Source organism: Alosa alosa, chromosome 13 (genome assembly GCF_017589495.1).
Source record: "Alosa alosa isolate M-15738 ecotype Scorff River chromosome 13, AALO_Geno_1.1, whole genome shotgun sequence".
In the NCBI taxonomy this organism is placed as follows: Eukaryota; Metazoa; Chordata; class Actinopteri; order Clupeiformes; family Clupeidae; genus Alosa; species Alosa alosa.
The window spans coordinates 33,426,185-33,438,510 of record NC_063201.1 but is presented as its reverse complement, the minus strand read 5'-3'; the positions used below and the strand labels follow the sequence as shown (position 1 = coordinate 33,438,510).

Below are 12,326 nucleotides of genomic sequence, written 5' to 3'. Positions count from 1 at the left end.
TGTCCCGAGACCCTCTATCATATTTCAGATGGAACAAATTGCAAGAATTACTCAAATTAGATTTTTGTGTCACTAGACCAATTCAAGGGTATGATTGATGATATGGCTGTTGTACAATGTTCTTGCTTTGACTAATATTTAGACCTTCTATATCATTATTATTATTTATACATACATATCCCCCTTATTCTTTTCTTTCTATTCTGTTATTTTGATTATTGTTGTTGTATGTTTTGTAACTCAGGGCATTGCTGTAAAAGTGCTTGATGCTCAGTCAATTTAAACTCAATCCCTGAATAAAAAACGGTTGATGATGATGATATGTATGGGGAATGATCCCCCAGCCTACTAAGGACTGTGGATAGACTTTAAGACACACTGGCATTCCCAGTCACGCCCACAGCAGATCATAAAGCACCTGTGTTGGCGTGCAATCACTGATTGTTTGATCTCTACTATTACGGTACCGTGTGAGGTTGTGAGTAAGAAAGATTTGTGTGGGTTTCAGTATTGTATCCGCTTACCTGTGTAAGTTTGGACATTCATTGGCATCACATAGGGTTCTGGTTATGAGCAGTACCATCTCCTTGTGGGTGTGTTAAAGAGTTACCCGTACATATGAAATATGTAACAGTGGAGAGAAAAAAACCCATCTCAATAAAAATGCTTTTATTGGCTGTTTGGCTGCATGCATCTGAGTCAGTGCACCACCATGCATAGTAGTTGGCCTAGTGGTACTAGCCTTTTAGAATGTTTTGGGGTTGTAAAGGTTTGAGAACTCATGTATAAGGCTACTGTTTGATTTGAAGGGTTGAGACTGAAAGCACATGAAAGTTTCAGGTGAGCACATGAAAGTTTTACGTGAGCACATGAAACTAAACTTTAGATTTTTATTTTGCTCAAATCCCTTTTAGGGGCTCTGTACATATTATATTAGTAGTGTGTGCAATGAATGTCCTACACTGGGAAGCATTATAGTTTGATACTGCAGCTGAAGTCAGACTTGAAGAAGAATGTGTCTGCTCCCCTGTTCCATTTTTAAACAGCCATTTCATTACTGATAAGTTGATTACATTTCTATATTAACATGTTCTATTAAAGAAAAGATAGAAAATAACTATTTGTGTGTGCTGTAAAGTGGTTAAAAGAAATGAAATCGGAATCGGCTAAAATCGATATTGGTCCAAAAAATCGGTGCATCTCTAATGATGAGCACTGTCTCATGCTATTTTTTTAAAGACATCCCCTTTTTATCAACCTGCCTTGATTAAACGCACGCAAATCAAAAGTGAATAAAAAGGACTTAAAACTGAATGGGAGAATATCATGGCCCAATGCCCATATAGTGCCATATCTATAACATATATATTTTTCAAAATGTACTACAATATACACTATAATGTTCTTCCTAGGCAACTTCTTATTATAGTGCATGAAAATGCACTGTACTGTTCTTCCTAGGCAACTTCTTATTACAGTGCATGAAAATGCACTGTACTGTTCTTCCTAGGCAACAACAACAACTTCCTCTTATTACAGTGCATGAAAATGCACTGTACTGTTCTTCCTAGGCAACTTCAACAACTTCTTCTTCCGCTTACCACTTTTTCCGTACGCAATTTCTCTTGAACAGTTTAACTTAGAAACTCCGTTCAAACTTTGTAACGTAGGTCTTCAAACGGACCAAGCTGCTATGTCTTTTCAACTTTTCAACTTTTATACTTTTTAAACTATTAAAGAAAAACTTTTTAAAAATCCCCATAGACTTAACATTGCCGATTGTGACATCATAATAATGGCCGTTAAGCAATTAGAATCCTATGGCAGGTGTTCAGGCCACCTGCAGCCTCAGGCTTTAAGCATACAATCTGGGTCAATTAAGACTACACATCCTATTCAACTGTTTCCTCTGCCCAAAACTGTTTCAAAATAAAAGTCCTCACTATATATATATATATATATATATATATATATATATATATATATATATATATATATATATATATATATATTCATTTAAAAAGTGAAGTTGCAGCCCTCAACTGATGTTGATGTTGTGTTTTGTCATGTCATGTTGTGTTTTGGCCTGATGCGCCACCCTCCACCTATCTACTAATCACAAAGTCAGTAGTGTTTCGCCATCCGAGTTGGCAACCTCGAGTCAGGGGGGAGGGGGAGGGGATACACCGCTCTTCAGTATTTTGAAAGTGATTGCAGTACCAGTTTTGGCCACAATCTTAAATATGGTTCCTTTAACTTAGAAACTTCATTCAAACTGTGTAACGTAGGTATTCAAACGGACAAAGCTGCTATGTCTTTTCAACTTTGAAACTTTTTAAACTATTAAAGAAAAACTTTTTAAAAATCCCCATAGACTTAACATTGCCGATTATGACATCATAATACAGCCATTAAGCAATTAGAATCCTATGGCAGGTGTTCAGGCCACCTGCAGCCTCAGGCTTTAAGCATACAGTCTGGATCAATTAAGACTACACATCCTATTCAACTGTTTCCTCTGCCCAAAACTGTTTCAAAATAAAAGTCCTTACTACAATAATCCACTGTTAAACAATGTAACCCATTAAACTACTGAACTTTTTCCATTCAACTTTTAAACGGTCTACTTTTAAATTATCATTAAACTATCTATCTATTAAACTAGCTGTCTATCAACAACTTTTAAACTATCTACCTTCAACTTTTAAACGGTCTACTTGTAAACTATCATTAAACTATCTATCTATTAAACTAGCTGTCTATCAACAACTTGTAAACTATACATTCAACTTTTAAATGGTCTACTTTTAAACTATCATTAAACTATCTATCTATCAACGACTTTTAAACTATCTACATTCAACTTTTAAACAGTCTACTTTTAAACTATCAACTATACATGATATTTTACATCACAACTTTTGCATTTTCATGCACTGGTAATTCCTTGGGAATTGCGTTTCTAGTTACAGTGCATGAAAATGCACTGTACTGTTCTTCCTAGGCAACTTATTATTATTCCGCTTACCACTTTTTCCGTACGCAATTTCTCTTGAACAGTTTAACTTAGAAACTTCATTCAAACTTTGTAACGTAGGTCTTCAAACAGATCGGGTTGCTATGTCTTTTCAACTTTGAAACTTTTATACTTTTTAAACTATTAAAGAAAAACTTTAAAAATCCCCATACACTTAAGATAGCCGATTGTGACATCATAATATGGCCGTTAAGGAATTAGAATCCTATGGCAGGTGTTCAGGCCACCTGGATCAACTGCCAGTCTCAGGCTTTAAGCATACAAACTGGCCCTATTAAGACTACACATCCTGTTCAACTGCTTCCTCTGCCAAAAACTGTTTCAAAATAAAAGTCCTCACTACAATATTTCACTATTAAACAATTTAACCCTTTAAACTACTGAACTTTTTAACTGTTCAGCAATTGTAACTGTTACTTGTCATCAACTATGACTCCTACCCACTGTAGCTAGTTAGCATTGTTAGCATGCTAGTTAGCATAACTGCTAAAAATGATTAACTAGGTTAGCTAAGTCACATAATTAGCATAGTTAGGATGTTAACATTGTTAGCATGCTAGTTAGCATAGTTAACATAACTACTAAAAATGATTAGCTAGATTAGCTAAGTCACATAATTAGCATAGTTAGCATATTAACATTGTTAGCATGCTAGTTAGCATAGTTAGCATAACTACTAAAAATGATAACTAGGTTAGCTAAGTCACATGGTTAACATAGTTAGCATTGCTAACATAGTTAGCATAACTGCTAAAAATGATTAGCTAGGTTAGCTAAGTCACATGGTTAGCATAGTTAGCATGTTAGTTAGCATAGTTAGCATAACTACTAAAAATGATTAGTTAGGTTAGCTAAGTCACATAATTAGCGTAGTTAAGATGTTAACATTGTTAGCATGCTAGTTAGCATAGTTAACATAACTACTAAAAATGATTAGCTAGGTTAGCTAAGTCACATGGTTAACATAGTTAGCATTGCTAACATAGTTAGCAAAACTGCTAGAAAACATTAGTTAAGTTAGCTAAGTAGCATTGCTAGCATAGTTAGCATGTTTAGCAAAACTGCTAGAAAACGTTAGCTAAGCAACATGGTTAGCATGTTAGCATTGCTAACACTGCTATAAAACATTAGCTAAGTAGCATGGTTAGCATAGTTAAAAATCTTAGCATAACTACTAGCAAACATTAGAGCCATTCCAACTTTCAGTTATCGTCAAATATCTACCTATACACAGCCATTAAACTATTTGAATATCAACATTCATTAAACTTCCAGTCTGTCAACAACTTTTAAACTATTTACCTTCAACTTTTAAACGGTCTACTTTTAAACTATCTATTAAACTATCATTAAACTATCTATTAAGCTAGCTGCCTATCAACAACTTTTAAACTATCTACTGTCTATCAACAACTTTTAAACTATCTACATTCAGCTTTTAAACAGTATACTTTTAAACTATCAACTTTTATTAAGCTATGCAACCACCATGTCTATCCTAGCATCACCGTAGTAACCATCTCTGTATTATCTGTTTTAACTATACATGATATTTTACATCACAACTTTAGCATTTTCATGCACTGGTAATTCCTTGGAATTGCATTTCTAGTTACAGTGCATGAAAATGCACTGTACTGTTCTACCTAGGCAACTACTTCTACTTCTTATTATTATTCCGCTTACCACTTTTTGCGTACGCAATTTCCCTTGAACAGTTTAACTTAGAAACTTCATTCAAACTTTGTAACGTAGGTCTTCAAACAGATCGGGTTGGTATGACTTTTCAACTTTGAAACTTTTATACTTTTTAAACTATTAAAGAAAACCTTTTTAAAAATCCCCATAGACTTAACATTGCCGATTGTGACATCATAATACGGCCGTTAAGCAATTAGAATCCTATGGCAGGTGTTCAGGCCACCTGGATCAACTGCCAGTCTCAGGCTTTAAGCATACAAACTGGCCCTATTAAGACTACACATCCTGTTCAACTGCTTCCTCTGCCAAAAACTGTTTCAAAAAAAAAAGTCCTCACTACAATATTTCACTATTAAACAATTTAACCCTTTAAACTACTGAACTTTTTAACTGTTCAGCCATTGTAACTGTTACTTGTCATCGACTATGACTCCTACCCACTGTAGCTAGTTAGCATTGTTAGCATGCTAGTTAGCATAACTGCTAAAAATGATTAACTAGGTTAGCTAAGTCACATAATTAGCATAGTTAGGATGTTAACATTGTTAGCATGCTAGTTAGCATAGTTAACATAACTACTAAAAATGATTAGCTAGATTAGCTAAGTCACATAATTAGCATAGTTAGCATATTAACATTGTTAGCATGCTAGTTAGCATAGTTAGCATAACTACTAAAAATGATAACTAGGTTAGCTAAGTCACATGGTTAACATAGTTAGCATTGCTAACATAGTTAGCATGTTTAGCAAAACTGCTAGAAAACGTTAGCTAAGTAACATGGTTAGCATAGTTAAAAATCTTAGCATAACTGCTAGCAAACATTAGAGCCATTCCAACTTTCAGTTATCATCAAATATCTACCTATACACAGCCATTAACCCTCTGTACCCCGTAACGGCCGTCGCCGGCCGTACTGTTCTTCCCCGTAACGGCCGTGAGCGGCCGGTGTTTTTTCATGGATGAATACAGGCGATCACTTAATTTCTACAGCTTATGTACACTACAGATCAATATTTTAGATCCCCTTCGATGTATTGTCATAATCAAACACATATGTTTGTATTGATTTATTTTTAGATATTTGCGTTTTTTTACGATATGTGCCTGTTTCTGCTCCGTGGCCGCTGTGGTTCAGCTGATATGAATGATGGCATGTGTCCAAGATATCTAACAAACGTCACTCATCTTGCCATGATCAATTTGGCACAGCAGTCGTAGGATTTGTAACACTTTACTCTTTTCCCCAGCCATCAAAACAAAAAAATCTGCTTGTAGGCTTTGATATATGTTGATCTTTTATGCTACGAGATGTGCCTATCTGCTCCGTGCGGCTGCAGCAGTTCAGCCGATATGAATGAGGACTCAAGTCTCAAAGTTACAGTAGCCTATGCTATCTGCCAAATCGTCACTCATGTCACATCAATCATAGGATTTGTTACAATTTACTTCTTTTCCCGCCGTCAGGACCTACAATTCTAAACATTATAGCCTCCGAAATCACGAGACAGAGTAACAGGCAAAGAGATAATGTCTTCTGCACCGAAACGCCGCAGGTTTAGTCTGGCCGAGACGGTTTTGATGTGCACTGATCCATCTCAGGTGCTGGAAGAAGATCTTCCCATATTGGATGGCAATGACACTAATGTAAGTTGTAAATGTAATGTCGGCAATAAAAGAATATGACCGTAAACAAAATATGTCAGTGATCGCTAAGTTGATTGCTAAGTTTAGCGCTAACTTTCTAACGTTGAACACTAACACTAGTTACTGTAACACTTCAACAAGTGCAGTGCGGCGCTGGGATGTCTTTTACCTTTTTGCCGAAAAATTCAGAAAACATGACATTTCTTCATTCCTGTCTTCTAATCTGCTAGATCCATACAAGACATTGGCATAGATTTGGCATTACTTCCATACGTTGTTAGCTAGCTCACTATGGCAGTCATCAGAGTAGGCTAATCCATATCGAGTGACAACAAAACTTCTGAATGGATGTCAATTGGTTACGTCAGGGGTGTTCACCCTTTGACCTAGATTTTGTTGCGAGAGCTGGATGGATGGATGGATAGATAGATAGATAGATAGATAGATAGATAGATAGATAGATTTATTATTATTATTATTATTATTATTATTATAACAGACTGTAGATAGGGCTAATATTGAATCCGAACAGACTTTTGGTGTGCAACTTTCATTGTCAGATCAATCTGTCGGATGTGTCAGATCACAGCTCTCAAGGTGAGGAGGACAATGAAGTAGGAGAGGCTATGCGAGAAGAGGAAGAGGTAATGATGGAGAGAGAAGAGGCGGAGGAGGCAGGTGAAGCAGTGGAGGAAGAAGTGGAGACCAGAGTGAGAGCCAGGGCAGAGTATAGAAGAGGTCGAGGGATAGGAGGAAGAGGAGGAGGAGGAGGGAGAGGAAGAAGAGGAGGAAGCTTGGGAGTGAGAGGGAGAAACAGTGGGAGAAGGAGACAGAGAGGAAGGGTACAAACACACGTCGATCCACCATGGTCTGACTCTATCCCAGTTCCCTCCATCCAGCCTTGTATGGTTGATCCTGGCCCCAGATGTATCTTGACCAACGTGCTGGATATCTTGTGGCAGATGGTTGGGGTGTTATTCATCTCAAATCTAGTGCAGTTTACAAATATGTATGCTGCATCCAGCAATCCCCCCGCCACGTGGTATGATACAACAGAGGAGGAGATTAGGGCCTTCATTGGTTTCAATATCCTCATGGGTATCCATCGTTTACCCTGCCTCGCTGACTTCTGGAGCTCTGATCCATGTGTCCGAGTGCCATATATCGCTGACCGGATATCTCGCAACCGTTTTGAATTAATTTGCCAATTTTTTCAGTGCAGTTCACAAGGAGAGGATACAGATAAGCTGGCAAAAGTTAGGCCATTTATACAAGTGCTACAAGAAAATTTCCCAAAACTGCTTGTGCCCTGGTCTGCGCTGTCTGTGGACGAAGCGATGATTAAATTTGATGGGAGACTGCGTTGGAAACAATATATGCCGAAAAAACCAGTGAAATGGGGCATAAAGTTATGGTGCCTTTGTGACTCTTTGACAGGTTATTGTCTCGCCTTCAATGTTTACACGGGAAAAGATGACGTACAGGGAAAAGGTTTGGCCTACCGAGTAGTTATGCATCTGCTTAGAGGATATTTGGACAAGCACTATCATGTCTATGCAGATAATTTTTTTTCTTCCATTCCCTTGGTGAGAGACTTGCTTGATCATAACACCTACTATTGTGGCACCATCAGAAAGACCTCCAAAGGCTTTCCAACGCAAATCACGGAACCAAAATTAATGATAGGGGAGAGCAGAAAAGTGGGAAGGGATGGGATGATGGTATTGAGGTGGATGGACAAAAGGGATGTGTATATAGTTTCAAGCAATCATGCAGGCAGAGACCAAATGAAGCAAAGATCCAAGTTTAATGCTAATCTAATCTCTTGCCCAGAAGCGGTCCTTGATTACAACAGGAAAATGGGAGGGGTTGACCATCTAGACCAGTTTCGAAGCTACTACAATGTTGGGCGAACTGGAAAGAAATGGTGGAAGTACCTGTTCTGGGGACTGTTTGACATAGCAATTATAAATGCAGATATTGTGTGGCAGCTTCAGCTCAGGCCACTTCCTAAGGGCAGGAAAACCTGGGGCCTGAAAGCCTTCAAACTTAAAATTGTGCATGCCCTATGTGATGATTTTTTGGCAGGAAGCCGAGGGTGTCCAGGGCATCAATACCCTGGGTATCGACTTTGTAGTGAGTAGGAATTTAAAAGAAGGCCACTCACTTGTGCGCTTTGAGGGCAGGAAAAAGGGATGTGTAAGCTGCATTAGAGCAGGGCGCCGCACCAATAGTGGGCGGTGCATTGAAACTTCTTTTGGCTGCTCAACTTGTTCTGCGCCATTGTGCAAAATGCCACCATGTTTTCATGAATTTCATGGTATGTTATAGTTTATTGAATAGTTAATGAAATGTAATCTGTTAGGTTTGTGTTGCTTCGGTCTAATTAATATAATACTGTTATAATAATAAATATATATATATAAATAGATAATGAGGTTTATTATAATAACAATACCTTTATTATTATTATTATTATTATTATTATTATTATTATTTTAGTAGTAGTAGTAGTAGTAGTAATTGCAGTAGTAGTAGTAGTATTTATATTACTATTATTTTATTGTGTTGTATCAATGTAATGGTCTCTTATCACTAATAATATTGGCCTATTCTAACTGCTGTAATGTTGTGAAATGGTAGTCGCTAAATGAAAATGACAAAATTCCATCTGCTGCTCTTTGCAGACTAGATAAAAAAAATATTAACCCCTGAACTACTCAACAGTTTCATATTTTTTGCAATGTAATACTTAAGTTGGTCTATCATATATTTTTAGATGATATTTTAAGATTGAAAAGCTTCTCTTTTAGTCTTTTAGTTGTCATCATATCACAATTTCTATCATTTCATTCAGATCAATGGCAGTCTATGGAAATTGTGAATACATAATTGGCAATGAATTATATATAATTTAAAAAAGCAGTTTCTGACCTTTAATATGAATGTAACTTGCATTTGACACTTTGCCTTACTTTTTAAGTTATTTTTCATTATTTAAAATATTACTGAAATTGCCTTTTTTTCCTGGAACTTCCAGGAATCAGAGGCATTGTTGTAACATTCTATTGGGGTATAGAGGGTTAAACTAAGTGAATATCAACATTCATTAAACTTCCAGTCTGTCAACAACTTTTAAACTATTTACCTTCAACTTTTAAACGGTCTACTTTTAAACTATCATTAAACTAGCTGTCTATCAACAACTTTTAAACTATCTCCATTCAACTTTTAAACAGTCTACTTGTAAACTATCAATCTATTAAACTAGCTGTCTATCAACAACTTTTAAACTATATGTTTAACTTTTAAACAGTCTACTTTTAAACTATCAACTTTTATTAAGCTATGCAACCACCATATATATCCTAGCATCACCGTAGTAACTATCTCTGTATTATCTATTTTAACTATACATGATATTTTACATCACAACTTTTGCATTTTCATGCACTGGTAATTCCTTGGAATTGCATTTCTAGTTCAATATGTCACCTTTATCTAGCTTTCTTCCATGATAGATCCAGTCACATGTTATTTCTTTTGGATTGGCAGACACCATCAGAGGAAGATTGACTTCATCATTTTCTACAGCCTTCACCTCTTTGGGCTGGTCAGAGCTGAACTCAGGGGGAACTAGAAAAGAAGAAGGGGAAAGATTTACAAAAAAATCATATCATACCAAAGTAATTTTCTTGGGCAAGGGGTTAGAGATTAAACACAAACATATTCACTCACAAAGCACATTGAGTGTATAGGAAGAGCTGACTCCCCCAGAGAGCAGTTTGCTGAAAGCATTGCAGGTGACCCTCTGCTGGTGGTGCTGAGAGGTGAGAGAGAAGGACAGAGTACTTCTAAAGGACACACCACCATACTCTGCTTCTTTGCTATCTGTTTCCACCCCACTTAGCCTATGATTAAACAACAGAGAAGATGTAAAAAGAGAATGTTAGTATACATTAAAAGACTATTCTCAAGTTTCCAAGAAATTGGTGATCTAGCATGCATCACCCCCACCTGGTCCTCTCATGAACACACTCTTAAATCATATTTCATCTCAGGAATGCTGAGATGACATACTGTAACACATGTGAATTGAGTTATCTTAAAGTTGGACATCAAACACCCGATGTTCCAGGAATGTTCCCTAAAAGTTCCCTGAAGGTCACATAAAAATAATTGTGTTTGTGTAGCATTGGAGAATGTTCCCGGAACCTCCTCTTACAGCTGTTTTTGTGCAACTGTCAGGGAACCTTTTGGGAACGTTCCCTGATGGTTATATTAAGGATACATTTTTTATCCTTTAACTGATGTTCCCAGAACATTCTCTAAAGGTATAGTTTTATGCAACTGTCAGGGAACCTTTTGGGAATGTTCCCTGATGGTTATATTAAGGATACATTTTTTTATCCTTTAACTGATGTTAGTTAAAGGTAAAAAAAAGAGGTTCCCATGAGGTTTTAATCCTTATTTTTGTCAAAACCATAAAATCACGTTTAAGGTACTTCCCTGAAGGATTAATTAAGGTTTAATTTTTGTATAGTCTAATCATTGAAAGTCAGCTGCCGCATTTATTATTGTTTTGATTTTTAAAAAAATATGGTTGAAACAGTTTAGCCTTTTCTTGCTGGTGTTTTGAACAATAAGATGACGGGATATGCCCATTGAAAATGGTTTCGCTATCGCTGGCATGAGGTAAGCATAAACGGTAACACACAAAGAGCAGGATAAATATTAATAATGAATGAATGACTATTAGATTTAATATATGCACTTTGTCTCTCTCGTATCGTAGGCTGATATCTTCCAAATCAAATCATTAGGGGTTTGTCCGGACGTCACGTTCTGGGGTCATTTCTAGAAAAGTTAGCAATGACGTTGCTCAACCACCATGGTACGACGCAACTTGCGACCAAACAACAACATTGTTACACCTGTTTCCAGAAAGCATCGTACCTGTGTCGCAATTCGCTACCTCCGACGTTCGAACACTATAGTTCCAACAACGTTGTTGATGATGCAGCGATAGATATCATTGGTGGAAACAGTGGCAACGTGTAATACCCCACCCCCTAGAAATTCTCTGCCACAGCCTATGTTGACATTTTTCTCATTTAAAGGTGCCATGTGTAATGTCCGCCAAAAATCAATTCATACTCCACATTCCATAAAAGATGGGGGCAGTATACCTCCAGAAAGTGAGTTGGTCTACCCTAGAGTAACAACCAAGAAACGTGTATTGCAGTTTGGCTGGCGGTTATGTTGCCCGCATACCGCCTCCCATGGCCGAAACTGGTATTATGACACCTGTCGGGCTGTGACTAGTAATTTAGCATGCTAATTCAGGTTGATATCTCTGCAGCACTATACCTTGTCATTTTTTTAATGACATCATCACCCTTATTTCTTCTCATTCTTTTGATGTGTGTAGCTCTTTTTTTGGATATTCTTACCTCAATTCTTACACATGGCACCTTTAAACCGAGTGATTAATGCTGGCATTGTCATTGTCATCTGCAAAAACCTAAACCTATTAATTGCAAGTATATAAAACATTTTACTGAAGCCGACCAATAGCCTATGTGCCATTATTTGTGTTAAATATCTATGTTGGAAAAAATGTATAGCCTGGTCGAATGTCTGGGTATCAATTGTCTCGTGGCTTAAGGGCAGCGCGTCAGTGCACTACGCGCTCGGCCGGAGTTCGGATCCTATCTCTTCTTTTCATCTCTGAGTAAGAGTAGGCCTACGAGACACAACAATAGGTTTTGACCATACATATTTATGTATATAGTTACTCTACATCGAGAGACCATAGGTACTAGACATCAGTCAAAAACAATTGAATCTACATGTCACACTAGTTCACCTGCAGGTAGCGAGAAGCAAGAGGACAATCTCACAACATAAGAAAATTGAACCTACAACGTTGGGATAATAAG

The 12,326-nt window shown here is 37.0% G+C and overlaps 1 protein-coding gene across 1 annotated transcript in view; it reads right to left on the bottom strand.

Moving 5' to 3' along the window:
• Nucleotides 1–12,326, bottom strand: part of nphs1 (NPHS1 adhesion molecule, nephrin) — a 155,852-nt gene that overhangs the window by 31,365 nt on the left and 112,161 nt on the right. The window contains exons 18-19 of the mRNA XM_048261958.1: nucleotides 10,123–10,295; nucleotides 9,880–10,020 (exon numbers count right to left, since the gene is read on the bottom strand). Of these exons, the coding sequence (XP_048117915.1) occupies nucleotides 9,880–10,020; nucleotides 10,123–10,295 (314 nt within the window). The remainder of the gene's footprint in view (nucleotides 1–9,879; nucleotides 10,021–10,122; nucleotides 10,296–12,326) is intronic.